This window comes from Lethenteron reissneri, chromosome 39 (assembly GCF_015708825.2).
Source record: "Lethenteron reissneri isolate LAM-NWPU_2019-01 chromosome 39, ASM1570882v1, whole genome shotgun sequence".
NCBI classification, from domain to species: domain Eukaryota; kingdom Metazoa; phylum Chordata; class Hyperoartia; order Petromyzontiformes; family Petromyzontidae; genus Lethenteron; species Lethenteron reissneri.
In genome coordinates this window covers 1,514,393-1,526,220 of record NC_083817.1, presented here as the reverse complement: position 1 = coordinate 1,526,220, position 11,828 = coordinate 1,514,393, and the positions used below count along the sequence as shown (strand labels likewise).

At 51.1% G+C, this 11,828-nt stretch overlaps 1 protein-coding gene across 1 annotated transcript; it reads right to left on the bottom strand.

Annotated features, from left to right (window-relative positions):
• Window positions 1-391: 391 nt before the first annotated feature.
• On the bottom strand, window positions 392-10,307 carry CDCP2 (CUB domain containing protein 2). Its single transcript, XM_061567458.1, has 8 exons — window positions 10,280-10,307; window positions 9,343-9,732; window positions 8,204-8,488; window positions 7,706-7,882; window positions 7,109-7,286; window positions 4,130-4,305; window positions 3,529-3,707; window positions 392-2,202 (listed from the first exon to the last, which is right to left on the bottom strand). The coding sequence occupies exons 1-8, from the start codon at window positions 10,305-10,307 to the stop codon at window positions 1,894-1,896; spliced, it is 1,722 nt and encodes a 573-aa protein (XP_061423442.1). The 3' UTR covers window positions 392-1,893.
• Window positions 10,308-11,828: the final 1,521 nt, after the last annotated feature.

The following is an 11,828-nucleotide window of genomic DNA, read 5'->3' as shown; positions in this document are numbered from 1 at the left end:
TGAAGAGGCTTGAGGCCGGTTCGTGTTTGGATGCGAGGCGGCCTGGGAGTGCCACGGTGTTGCCGGCTTGGGCAGCAAGGTGGCCACGAAATGGCAGCACGGCCATGAATTCTTAAATATTCACTAAAAGTGCTGTTGCCAAACTCCCCACACGCCATACACCACAAGTTGTCCTATGTCATATTACTAAACCTTGCCTTGTACAATTATATTGACAAGGCAGTCCGCTTAGTTGCGGTAACTTAATGTTTGCGCAAAAAACTCAACACATTTGTCAACACTGCCCTAAAGTAAACACTTTGAGTAGTCGTGTGTGTGCTGGGCGCCACCGTCATCACACACAATCACAGGCATGAGTCGCAGGAGGCTTTCGCCACCAATATTATCCACACTAGAGCAGGCGTGTTTGGGTGAGATCGTGTAAATATAAATGCGTCGTTAAAACCCGCCACCACCCGACACAGCCAATTAGTGAGGTTTGTCACGTAAACAGAATGTGGCCAATTTGTCACTGCAACAAGGCACGACAACATTTACTATTCGAGTACTCTGACGTTTCGCCGGCAATTGCAAACATCACATATGAGAGAAGATCGCAGTAGGTCACCCGGTTAGCCGCACACACAAACCCCCGGGGTTCAAGTCGCCCCCTCGCACTTTTTCTGTCCTCATTTGAAGTAACAAGTTTCGACGAGAAAGAAAACTCCATGGCGATGCGGTGCTTTTGAAGAAAATCAATAAAACGACAACAACACAAACATCCCTCTTGCGACAGCCACTCGTGGAGCTCACGGCTCGTGACGGAGCGGGCAGGGCTCTCTCTCCATTGTCCGCGTGTCGATGTTTTTCTCACACACGGCACGCAAACACTGCGGCTTTATTTTATTAATTTCTCCTACCAAAACAAAGTTTTTCCACTTCACACGGACTACTCCTTTTGTTTTATTCCGTGACGTTGCCACCTGCCGGGCGATGTTTATTTTTTGTTGAAGACGCTACAGCGGTGACTAAACAACAACACAAAAACTTCGAATTATGACTAACCGTACCGACATTGAGTTTAAGACTTCGTTAATGTTCATTCATTTGATGTCATTTTTATTTCAAATATACAATATTGTAGCTAATCAGCCTCTGGGCTTAATAGACAAAGCGGCGCTGGGTAGGTCAGTGATTCTTAACCTTCACTGCAGCCTTATCAGCAATCATCATCAGGTGTTGCAATCGAAACGTCGCTTGCTATTATTTATTTTATTTTTCTTTCTACGTGACTTTACCGAAAAAATCAAAGAGTAAATACATAAGAGTTTGATGAAACAAACTAGTTGTGTACTTACGTGCCGTGCTTAATTTGTGTTTTGGTGATTTACCTTCTAAATAAAAACCTGGCCACGTCTCGCACCCCCAGAAAGGGCATCTCGCTGCACCCACAGTGGGTGCAGCGTGCCACCCCGGGTCAAGAACCACTGGCCTAGAGGTTATTCGCGGCTGTGCTGCACAACTCTCCTGTCTGGTTTCGAATCGAACCCACGAGTAGTTCGGCGCGATGTCCAACGTTTTGCGTGTCTCACAGACAAGTGATTTTGTTGTTTTCCCAGCAGTATTACCCGAAGCGGGCCAAGCTTTTGATTCGTCTCGGTCTCATCCCAAGAGGCCTATTGATCGATGAAACGCAGTTGCAGGGCGAACCTCTGGGAATCCCACCAGGGTGGCGGGGTATCGGTCTCAAGTGCATCTTTACCCCCATCCCCTCCCCTCTATTTTCCGCCCTTGTGCAACCACTGATGTCACCAGCCCCGAACATCACCACTGACTGTAAACTAATGGACAGAAATCTGAATTTGTCTAATTATAATTATCACGCGCTGAGACAGCGCGTGCCCCACCGCGGGCCTACAGGATAAAGAAGGCGATGGCAGCGGCGAACATGAGCACGCACGCCAGCACGCAGATGGTGATGAAGAGCACGCCACTCGTGTCGTCCGACCTCACGCCGTCGAGCGTGGGGGCGGCCGGGGGCGCTGGGGGTCCGCGGGGAGCCGCCGTCTGGGGCTGCTCCACGGGGGCGCGGAGCCGAGCGAGGCAGCGTACGGGAAGCCACTGCTCCTGCTCGGAGCCCGCCAGGCTCAGGGTCACTCTCACCACGTTGCTGTGCTGCACGGCTTGCTGGGCGCCCAGTTTGTCCGCCGCCACGGAGGGGTGCTGCGAAGGGAAGTCGGTGGTGGCGAGAACGAAAGCGGAGGGGGAATGTTACAAGTAGTAAATGGCGTTCTCATAATCCAAATGATAAAATTAATAGCAAAGGTTTTTGGGGTAGAGTATAAATGTGTTGGTATTACCTTTGAATCTCTACACATTTTGAGGAATGCTAGTGAAGACATAAATTTACACGCTTGATGCGGAGTTTCTACAATTTTATAGTAGGCTTTCGCGACCAATATTATTCATAATAAGGGTTTTTGGGTAAGGTGCAGAGATTCAAAGGTAATACCGAAACATTTATACTTATGCGATCTAACCCAAAAACCTTTATTATGAGTAATATTGGTCGCGAAAGCCTACATGTTAAACCAAATAATAAAAGTGGATCTGATAATAAAATGCTTGTTTCTCAAGGTGGCTTCTTCTGGGATGATGTTAAGATCTTGGCTTCATGCACCCAAGGCCTCGGATAATAATGATCGTTCTCACGGCAAGCCTATGAAGCATTCACTCATCCATTGTTCTTTGTCGAATATAGAGATGGTATCATTAAAGGGAGCCTAGAACAATGGAATACACTTCAAGTGGATGAGCAATAGAATGCATTCTTACACAAAAGCAAATATAATTTAACACAAATATTCAGACGGTACATCAATGTATTTAAATCGTGAAATAATTGTGGGTTTATTTACACTTCACTAAACTATACAAATAATTGCGTATGAGTTTGTGATGTCTTTTTAGTTTCCAAAGAAGCTCCCAGCACGCGGCGCGAAACGTCGGACACGGCGCCGAACAACACCATGCGAGCACGAATGCAAGCGAACGCGAGAGTGGCGAGGAGAGGAATCTGGATGAAGCCCTACGAGCCATCACAGCTGACACCTTGCTCCTCCATCCCACCGTTGACTTCTCAACAACAACAACAAACAACAACATAGTGATAGGTTTTTACCCTTTCAACTGGTACAAAAACTGACACCTTTATACAAGGCATCATGTTTGCAATAACCACAACACAAGCAGTCAAAACGCAAACAAAAAGAAACAACTCTGATGATGATAATGATATGCACTGCCCTTGAAGTTGATTGGTCCACACCAGAGACGGCTTTTCTTAGAGCCTAGTCTCCACTGGTGTTGGACCAGATGCCACCAAAAGGCGTACAACTCAAAGACAGCGCACTATCAGAGTATTGAGAGCTCGGGGTGAGCATTTACACTCTGAGCAAACAGCAACGACAGACGACGAGAGGCGACGACGAGCGAGGCAAGTCACGAATTCCACGCGGGGGGGAGGCCACGCGGCCCGGGCGCCACGACCTGCACCGTCGTGCGGCAGTCGCTGTAGTTGGCGTCGATCGTGAGCGTGGCGCCCGAGGGAGCGGACGAGCAGGCGGGGTCCCTGAGGCGGGCGGACAGGAGGCGGACCCCGGCCGGCAGCTCCGTGGGCAGCGTCGCCGTGAAGCCGCTCTCGCCGCAGGCCACCGTCATGGGCAGCACTGGCAAAGGCAAAGATCCCCCCCCCCCCGTGTAGCCTCAACAAACGTTTGGGGCAAGTGCCGTGAGCGAGTGGCACCTATGAAGGCCGGTATGGCATACGAGGGGGGTGGGTGGGTGGCCAGCACCACGCCCGGCCGCCTTTGTCTCCCCATGCTGCCGTTTACACAATACGTCAGATACTCATTTGAGGCTGAGTCGACCTAGGGGAAGCTCAGACCACACGCGGCTACCTATCTCGTGGACGCCAGTGTCGCGGTCCACATTTTTCAGAGTTGGGGAATTTTTGCTTAAATATCAACAACAATAACTTTTGCTGCGTGTCTGTTGCTTTGCTCCGTCTCCTTTGAGAAGGGGGCATTTGCAGTAAAAAAAATCCTCTTCCAGAAAACGCTCAAAGTGCACATCCAGCGGTCGCTCTCACCAGCCGTGTAGGAGAGTGAAAACCCTCGCAGGGCCTCGGAGGAGTCTGTGTGCATCGTGACGAGCAGCTTGCTGGAGGTCGACGTCGTCGCCGGTGGCATCCTCGAGCCGCAGAAGCGTCCGAGAGACGAGTTCTCGTTCTCCGTCTCACCGTCGAACAGCGCCACCTGGTCATAGCTGACTCCAGGCGAACATTCAACCAACAGCGCCACCTGGTCACAGCTGACTCCAGACGAACATTCAACCAACAGCGCCACCTGGTCACAGCTGACTCCAGACGAACATTCAACCAACAGGCCACCTGGTCACAGCTGACTCCAGACGAACATTCAACCAACAGCGCCACCTGGTCACAGCTGACTCCAGACGAACATTCAACCAACAGCGCCACCTGGTCACAGCTGACTCCAGACGAACATTCAACCAACAGGCCACCTGGTCACAGCTGACTCCAGACGAACATTCAACCAACAGCGCCATCTGGTCACAGCTGACTCCAGACGAACACTTTTCGATTTAAAGCTTTCGTGACTGCAGGGATTCATCTTCTTGGTTCTTTCGGTAAAGTCACGTAGAATGGAAATAATAAAGTAATAAAAAGAAAGCATATTTGATCATGTTTTATTTTTATTATTTTATTATTTACATTCTAAAAATAGAACATATTTTATTATGTTTTATGTTTATTATTTTATTATTTCCATTCTATGTCACTTCACCGAAAGAACCAAGAAGATGAATCCAGACGAATATTCAACTACAGCCAGTCCACCGCATAGGGCTGCCACCTCGACTCAGAATAGCAGAAGAGGGGAGAACTGCATGAACCTCCGATGAGCACGGTTGTCTACGTACGGTGCGAAAGAAGTTCAACATACGTACATGCAACGCGTTGTCTTGAGTGGCGTAATATTGGGCGATAATAAAAGGCACGTGCGACTTTAGTGACCATCGAAAGACGCGCGGCAGGACATATTTTCAGATTCACGCGTGCCACATTCGAAATCGATCTGCCACAATTAATTATTTTGGAGCAAATACTGTTTAGTTGGATTTGTTTACAAGGCAAAGTTGGGTGAGGTTGTTGGGTCCCTGATTAGCAAAGGAGGCTTCAACAACGGGGCGGTCAATATCGCATCTGGCCAGGAGGTGGCTGTGTCGAGTCGCGACCTGCTGGTTGCTGGTGGTGCTGGTGGTGGGTTGGGTGCCCGCACCACAGCCACGTCTGCTCGTGCGTGCCGTACCACTGATGCCCACTGACGGGGCTTGGCGGTCTAGACTTGTGCAGGCAAGGGACATCATACTTGTGTTCCCTAAGTTAATTCCACACAGGTTCCAACAAACAAACGAAACCTTCTGCTAGCCAAATGCGTGGCGGGTGAGTTTGAACGCAGGTGTTCAATGGTAACTTCACGCATTGAGAGTTTGCAGTGAGCGGTGTGCGTGTGTGCCGCGTTGAACCGGACTGGCTTAGAATATAAAGCGACTGAGTTAACCGAGTTCGTTTAATTAACACTGGAAGCGTCTGTAACCATGCCTCACGTATCTTTGTGTTGGTCTTCACAGTGGGTTGGGTGTACTGTGCTGGGATACGTTGTGCAGTATTTAAGAATGTATATCTCGAGCGATCCAAAGGGACGTGCAGATTATAGGGGGACGTTCTGCGAATTTACAGTTCTGATCGACTTTATTAGTTTAAAGCTCAAGTGAAATGGGGAATGGATACATGTGAACGTTCAATTGGGAAATGTCACAGCTGTCAACCCCATACGCTTTACTCCGTGTCCCTGTACAGGGAAATTGAGTTTGAAGGTCCATACGGCGTACAGCCGTTGTTCAATACGGGCAAAACATGTTTTGTGTAGTTGTGTTTCTCCCTTGTAATGGGACTTTGTAGGATGAACGTTGAGCTTTATCAGGGGCACGGGGTGACCAATAAGGTCTGGATTGGTCTGTAATAAGGTAGGGCACTGATTAGGGGTTGACAGGGATGAATTGTTAATACTCGAGTTTCTAGGTATGCACATCAGCCAAACGGATGATGGAGCCGTGGTGTTGTCTCGCTCAGTAATATATCTACACTGTGCAGTATTGTTGCGTGTCACAGATGCTCAAAATACATGTTGCCATCATCTCTGCGTTTCGAGTGTGCACCACACGTTCGTGATTTCTGTTCTAACGTGCCGGTGGAATAGGTCTGCCAGGTGGCGGTTGTGTTCAAGGATCTTGCTGATGGCATCTAAAACAATTGGGCACTTGCCCACAGCAATGCTTACTTTCTCATGACCTGTTATGCATTGTTGTTGTTGTTCTTATTGTTTATACAGACAGGTAGCTGCGATTAAACAGAGTTCTCCAGTGTAGAGAGTTGATGGTTCCAGCCATGCCACCAATGACTGCATAAAAAGTAAACCCACATCGTGATAAACTGGGTTGTGCACTTCGTTTTGACTCAATCGTGTGCACCAGAGGTCACCTGAAGGGGTCGCGGAGGTAACTCTGTGCAACCCACTTCCACGGGCAGTTCTCTAACACGAATGGTTGCACTGCACTGCGACAGTTCATTGATAAATTAAAGAAAAACACCTATCACTCAGACCTGGGTTTTGGGCCACATGTTGCGATCTTCTGTTCCAAAACTACGGACACTGTGGTCGCGTTGATCCTAAATGATTAGTTAACTTGTGGAGAGTGTTCTGCTTTTTAAACTATTTGAAGCATTTAGTTCAGGGAAGTAGAATGCAGTACCACTTTCAGCTATTGTGATAGCATTTTAGTAAACATTCAAGTTCATTCCTCAAAGTGCTTGCTTGGAAGAAAAAAAAAACCCCACAATGAGCTGGGAATGTGCTCGTAAAACCACGATAAAAATAAACAAAATCCACCCGACCACTCGCGACACAGAGAGGTGTTGACGCGCGATTAACCCGTACGTGACTTCAGGAGAAAACCCCACAAGTCCTGCCGGGGCCTTACCCACCCACAGTGGCCCCGCTCGTCGCTCTCCTCGAGCTGGAAGTCGCGGAAGGAGAGGCGGAGGCGGAGGGGCGGCGGCACGGCCAGCAGCCAGCGGCAGCTCGCCCCGCCGGGGTAGGGGCCCGGGTAGCGCGGACTGCGCACGGCGCCCTGCAGCGCCGTCAGCGTGCGCTGGCACTCGTCTGCACGCGGCCGCGTCACGGGAGTTAGTGCGTAAGACGACGATTTTTTGTTTATACGAGAAAAAGTCTCCCCCCGAAGTCTCGCGTCTCTCTCTTTTGTCAGGAGGGTCCTGCCAGGTCTTCGCAGTTGGTGGCGGTGGTGGGGCGTGCTGTGTTTCTGACGTGTCTATTCCCAGATTGGTTACTTTGTGGGAAATGTTTTTTTTAGCTTTGGGACGTTTGGCCAATAGCGGTTACGTTGTGCTCCTTTATTTTATCTGCGGGAGGAAACTGGAGAACCTGGAGGAAGCACATGCGGACCAAGGGTCAGAACATTACAGACAGACTCCATACAAACTCTGCTCGAGCAATGTTCTTGGAAAGTTTCCGTTGCTTAGTCAGCTTGTAATTGTGCTCTGCCCCTGTGCGTGTTCGCCGACCTGTGTGGTACTCGGCCAAGAAGCCTCGAGCGCCGATGTTGTAGTCGGAGTGGAACACCACGAGCAGGCGACGCCCAGGAGGCGACACGAACGTCGGGAGATCCGTCCCGCTGAGGACGCCACAATATCGGCCGAGGAGCTCGGTGGGACGAGCAGTGGCAGCCTGCCAGAGGTCTCCTCCAAAAATACAACAAAAGGATTAACTTTGGATCTTTGATGCTCATTTTGACACGGATGATATTCCTTTGAAAATCATTCCCAAATGGATCAGTGAAGAGCCCATTCGGTTACTTCGTGTCCCAGAAGCTAGGCTGGATTGCATACAATTATTCTTTGGTTTGGGGAGCCCAACAGGTTTCAAGGGGAACTATTTGCACGAGTCGCAAGTGTGCTGTAGGCATCAAAACACGATGCCCACAGCACGGTTGTGAGATACAAATGGTAACACCCCCCCCGCCCCCCGAAAACCTTCACAAACATTGAAATATCGTTCGCTACCGTCACCGCCGGCTTCCTCGCCGCCTGCGTACACAGCCACGTAGTCGAAGCCACAGCCCTCGCCCCCCTCCAGCAGCAGGTCACGGAACGCGAGGGTGGTCGTGGCCGCGAAGGCTGCCTCCTCCGGGCGCGCGGCGCCGATCTCCGTCCAGTTCGTCGCGCCGGTGACGGATGCCGCCGAGTGGCCAAGCGCCCAGACGCAGTCGGCGCCGTTGGGGTAGTGGCTGGGGTATGCAGGGCTCGCGAAGCTCCCGGAAGGTCCCGACAGAGGCCCCCCGCAGTCCTCTAGAGGAGGAACAGGCTAGAAATGTCTTCAGCAATAAAAAGTAAACAAATACGAGATCTCAGCCACCCCCCGTTTGAAAAATGTTTGTACCACGTTAAATTGAATAAATTCCAGCACTGAGAATGAATTGCTGCCCATGCGGCAAACACTCCGCTCATATCCAGGCTGGTGGGAAAGTGCTGCCCTCTGCTCTGTGGCATTCAATGGCTCTCAGATGTAGCTCTACGGTGTCCGCTTTCTCGGGCCTTTCTACTGGACGAGAGGCGGGAATAGACACGTCGTCTCGTGCCATGATACCGATAGCGCAGTCATGAAGAAATTGATGGAATATTTAGGAAACTTGAGTTTTATCAACCACAATGTGCTTGAAGAAAGTTTTCAATCAGTGCATATTGTGAACTATGACCCAAGTCTTGAGATGATAACTGATCACTTCACAGGGTATTTAAAAACGTATATTTTACATATACTTTTGTAATCTGCCTACAACCAAATCAATATGAATGTGTGCAACCTCAGTCATATCTTGGAAACGTGGCAGAGTTTAGTCTGGGTAGCGCCAGGAGTACGGGGCGTGAAGTGATATCACCATTCCATAGGTTTTGCGCACACTAGCCTTCACCTTGGACCACAAACTCAAACGAGTTCATCAATTTGCTCACATTATCATCAAGGGCTTAATTGGCAGCGGGAACTTTCCAGGGCTGACTTCCTGAAAATATTTCTGGGACCCAACCTCCGCTGTCGGGTCCGATGAGGTCTGTGGAGCTCGGGGAAATATTCCTTGAGAACCGAATCTCTTGATCAGAGGTCACAACCGGCCTTAGTGCCACCACCGCTGAGCCCCACGCACCAGTGTCGAAGGCGATGAGGAATCCCGGACGCGACACGTGTTTGTCCGAGTGGAACTGCAGGCCCACGACGTGGCCGGACGAGATGAGAACGGCTGGCGGGATGACCCCCGGTGGCCGTGGCGCCTCCTCGCTGCCGTTGCGGCCGCGTTCCCCGCAGTAGCGGCCCCACAGCGCGCCCGCCGTGCCGGGCTGCCCGTCCCAGAGCGTGAGCGCGTCGTACGCGCACGCCGGGTGCGGCTCCAGCGAGAAGGCGGAGAACGCGAGCGTGAGGCGCGCTCCCGCCGGGGCCACCAGCAGCCAGAGGCAGTCGGCGAGCGCCGGGTACGGCGCAGGGTGGCGCGGGCTGCGCACGTGGCCCGAGCGTGACGACAGCACGCCGCCGCATTTCACTGCGCACCGTGGGGGGGGGGGGGGGGGCGGCACGGGAGAGATCGAGCGACGCCGCTGAGTTTTGTCGCGTTCCGACCGGAGCGCTCGTTCTGATCATCCCGTTGCGTGAAACAAGCAGAGCGGAAACTCGCCTCGTCTGCGGCGATGCGGGACGACGAACGTCACGGACACGGACGTCCGCCGGAATTTATTTTTGCTGTTTGCGAAATATCGGATGAATTTTCCGACGCGCTCCTCTTATCTACAAAACTCGCAAAGCGGGGATGGGGAAAAAAAACCCGTAGACGATTGTGGATAGTTGGAAGAATAGGGAGGCGGAAAATGGGAGTTTTCAAGGACCGTGGAGTCGCAGGTCAAAGGGTCGCGGAGATTGAGGACTCCGGCGGGATTGCCGTCTGTAACGATCGCGCAGCTTTTATCGAGGGCTGTCGTGACGACGAGTAACAAAGTTGCTCGTGGGTCCAGTGACTCGCAACCTTGTTCACGTTACTCTTCAACGGTGCTGTTGTGGCACCAGCAACGAGGGCTCTGGGTGGGTGGGGTCACGGTCGCAGTGGCACACCCGGTCCAGCATGGCCCAATTCAGGATGTTTCAAACCACCCACCACTCCTCGGCCTTACAACCCTTCCCTCTTCTGCACCGTGTGTCTGCGGGGACAGTGACCTCCTGTCTTCGCTGTCATGCTCTGATCATTCTTCTGGACCAAACTGTTTGCTTTTGACACCAGTGGTCGTCACGTTCGACTTCGTTGTTCTGAGCAGTGACTGTCTCTGCATCTTCTGAATCTACTAATCGTTCAACCGTATTCATCTATTAATAATGATCATGATGATGATGGCTTTTTACTTCCCTTCCTCATCCGCAGAATCCCCACAACGTGTCAACAGGCAAACCGCTACCCTCTAGTCCATTCACATCCATTCAAGTCTCCAACAAAGTGGTACGCCTCAAAGGATTCCTTATACCTGTCGTGTTTATTTTCACGTCTTATAAACGAAACAAGGCCCTGGCTTTGGCCACCTGCGGAGCGCCTTCCCACGGCGCTGCTGAAACCCTCGGCCACGTGCGCTGAGCTTGCAGTCAGCTGGACGTGGCCCCCGCACGGGATTCACAGACTCCCTCCTCCAGAGGACGCAGGATGCCGCTGAGGGTCTTCAGGCGTCTTCCCAATCCTCGCATCTCTCAACCTGCAAGCGTGCCACACGATGGCTTCTGATGCTCTCCCAAGCTCGTCCCTTTGATCTCTTTGATGATCTCTGACGCCCACCCTGTCTCCACCAATCCTCTCACTCGTGCACTCCACACCAGGAATCAGGCAGGCCTACACTCAATATCGACTCACTGGTGGTGAGAGCATTTTTGTGCTGCCCAGAACCCATTCCTCCTAGCTGCCCTCACCATTGACTCCATCCTCTCTTTGCAGTCTAAGCTTCCGTGCCTTCGTTTACAGAAAATACCCCGAGTGGCAATTTCCCTTGGATTGTTATATACAGGCAGTACGAGGTGTTTAATGGAACTGGACACTGACCCCGAATTTTTTCTCTCTCAGTACAGGCAGTCCCCGGCTTACGGAAGGGTAAGGTTCCCGGGAAATATCCGTAACCCGAATTTTTCGTATGTCGGAAACTAAACAATTTTCCCGTAAACGATCAAATCCCACAGCCGAAAATAGCTGTGCCTCCCCTACCGTTCTCTCTCAGTACCGCATCGCGCTGTCGTCCGTTCCATATCACTACCCGTGTCTTATCGCTGTACATACCATCTGCACTTGCTACGCATTCTTTCATTCGATCGAATATTTACCCTAACACAGAGCAACTCCATAGCACAGGGGTTTTTTGGGTTATATCGCGTTAACCCCCCCCCCAAAAAATCAGTATTATGAATGATATTAGTCGCGAAAGTCTTCGTTTTAAACTGACAGAGAAACTCCTCTCATCCACAGTTGCCTAAATCGCGCTGATGTACGATGATATGTTAGCCGAGTGACCTTAACTGCAGTTTCTATGTCACTGGACCACGTCACACGTGTCCGATAAGAGAGAGAGAGGGAGGGAGGGGAGGGACTGGAAACTGCATACACTATCTCTGATG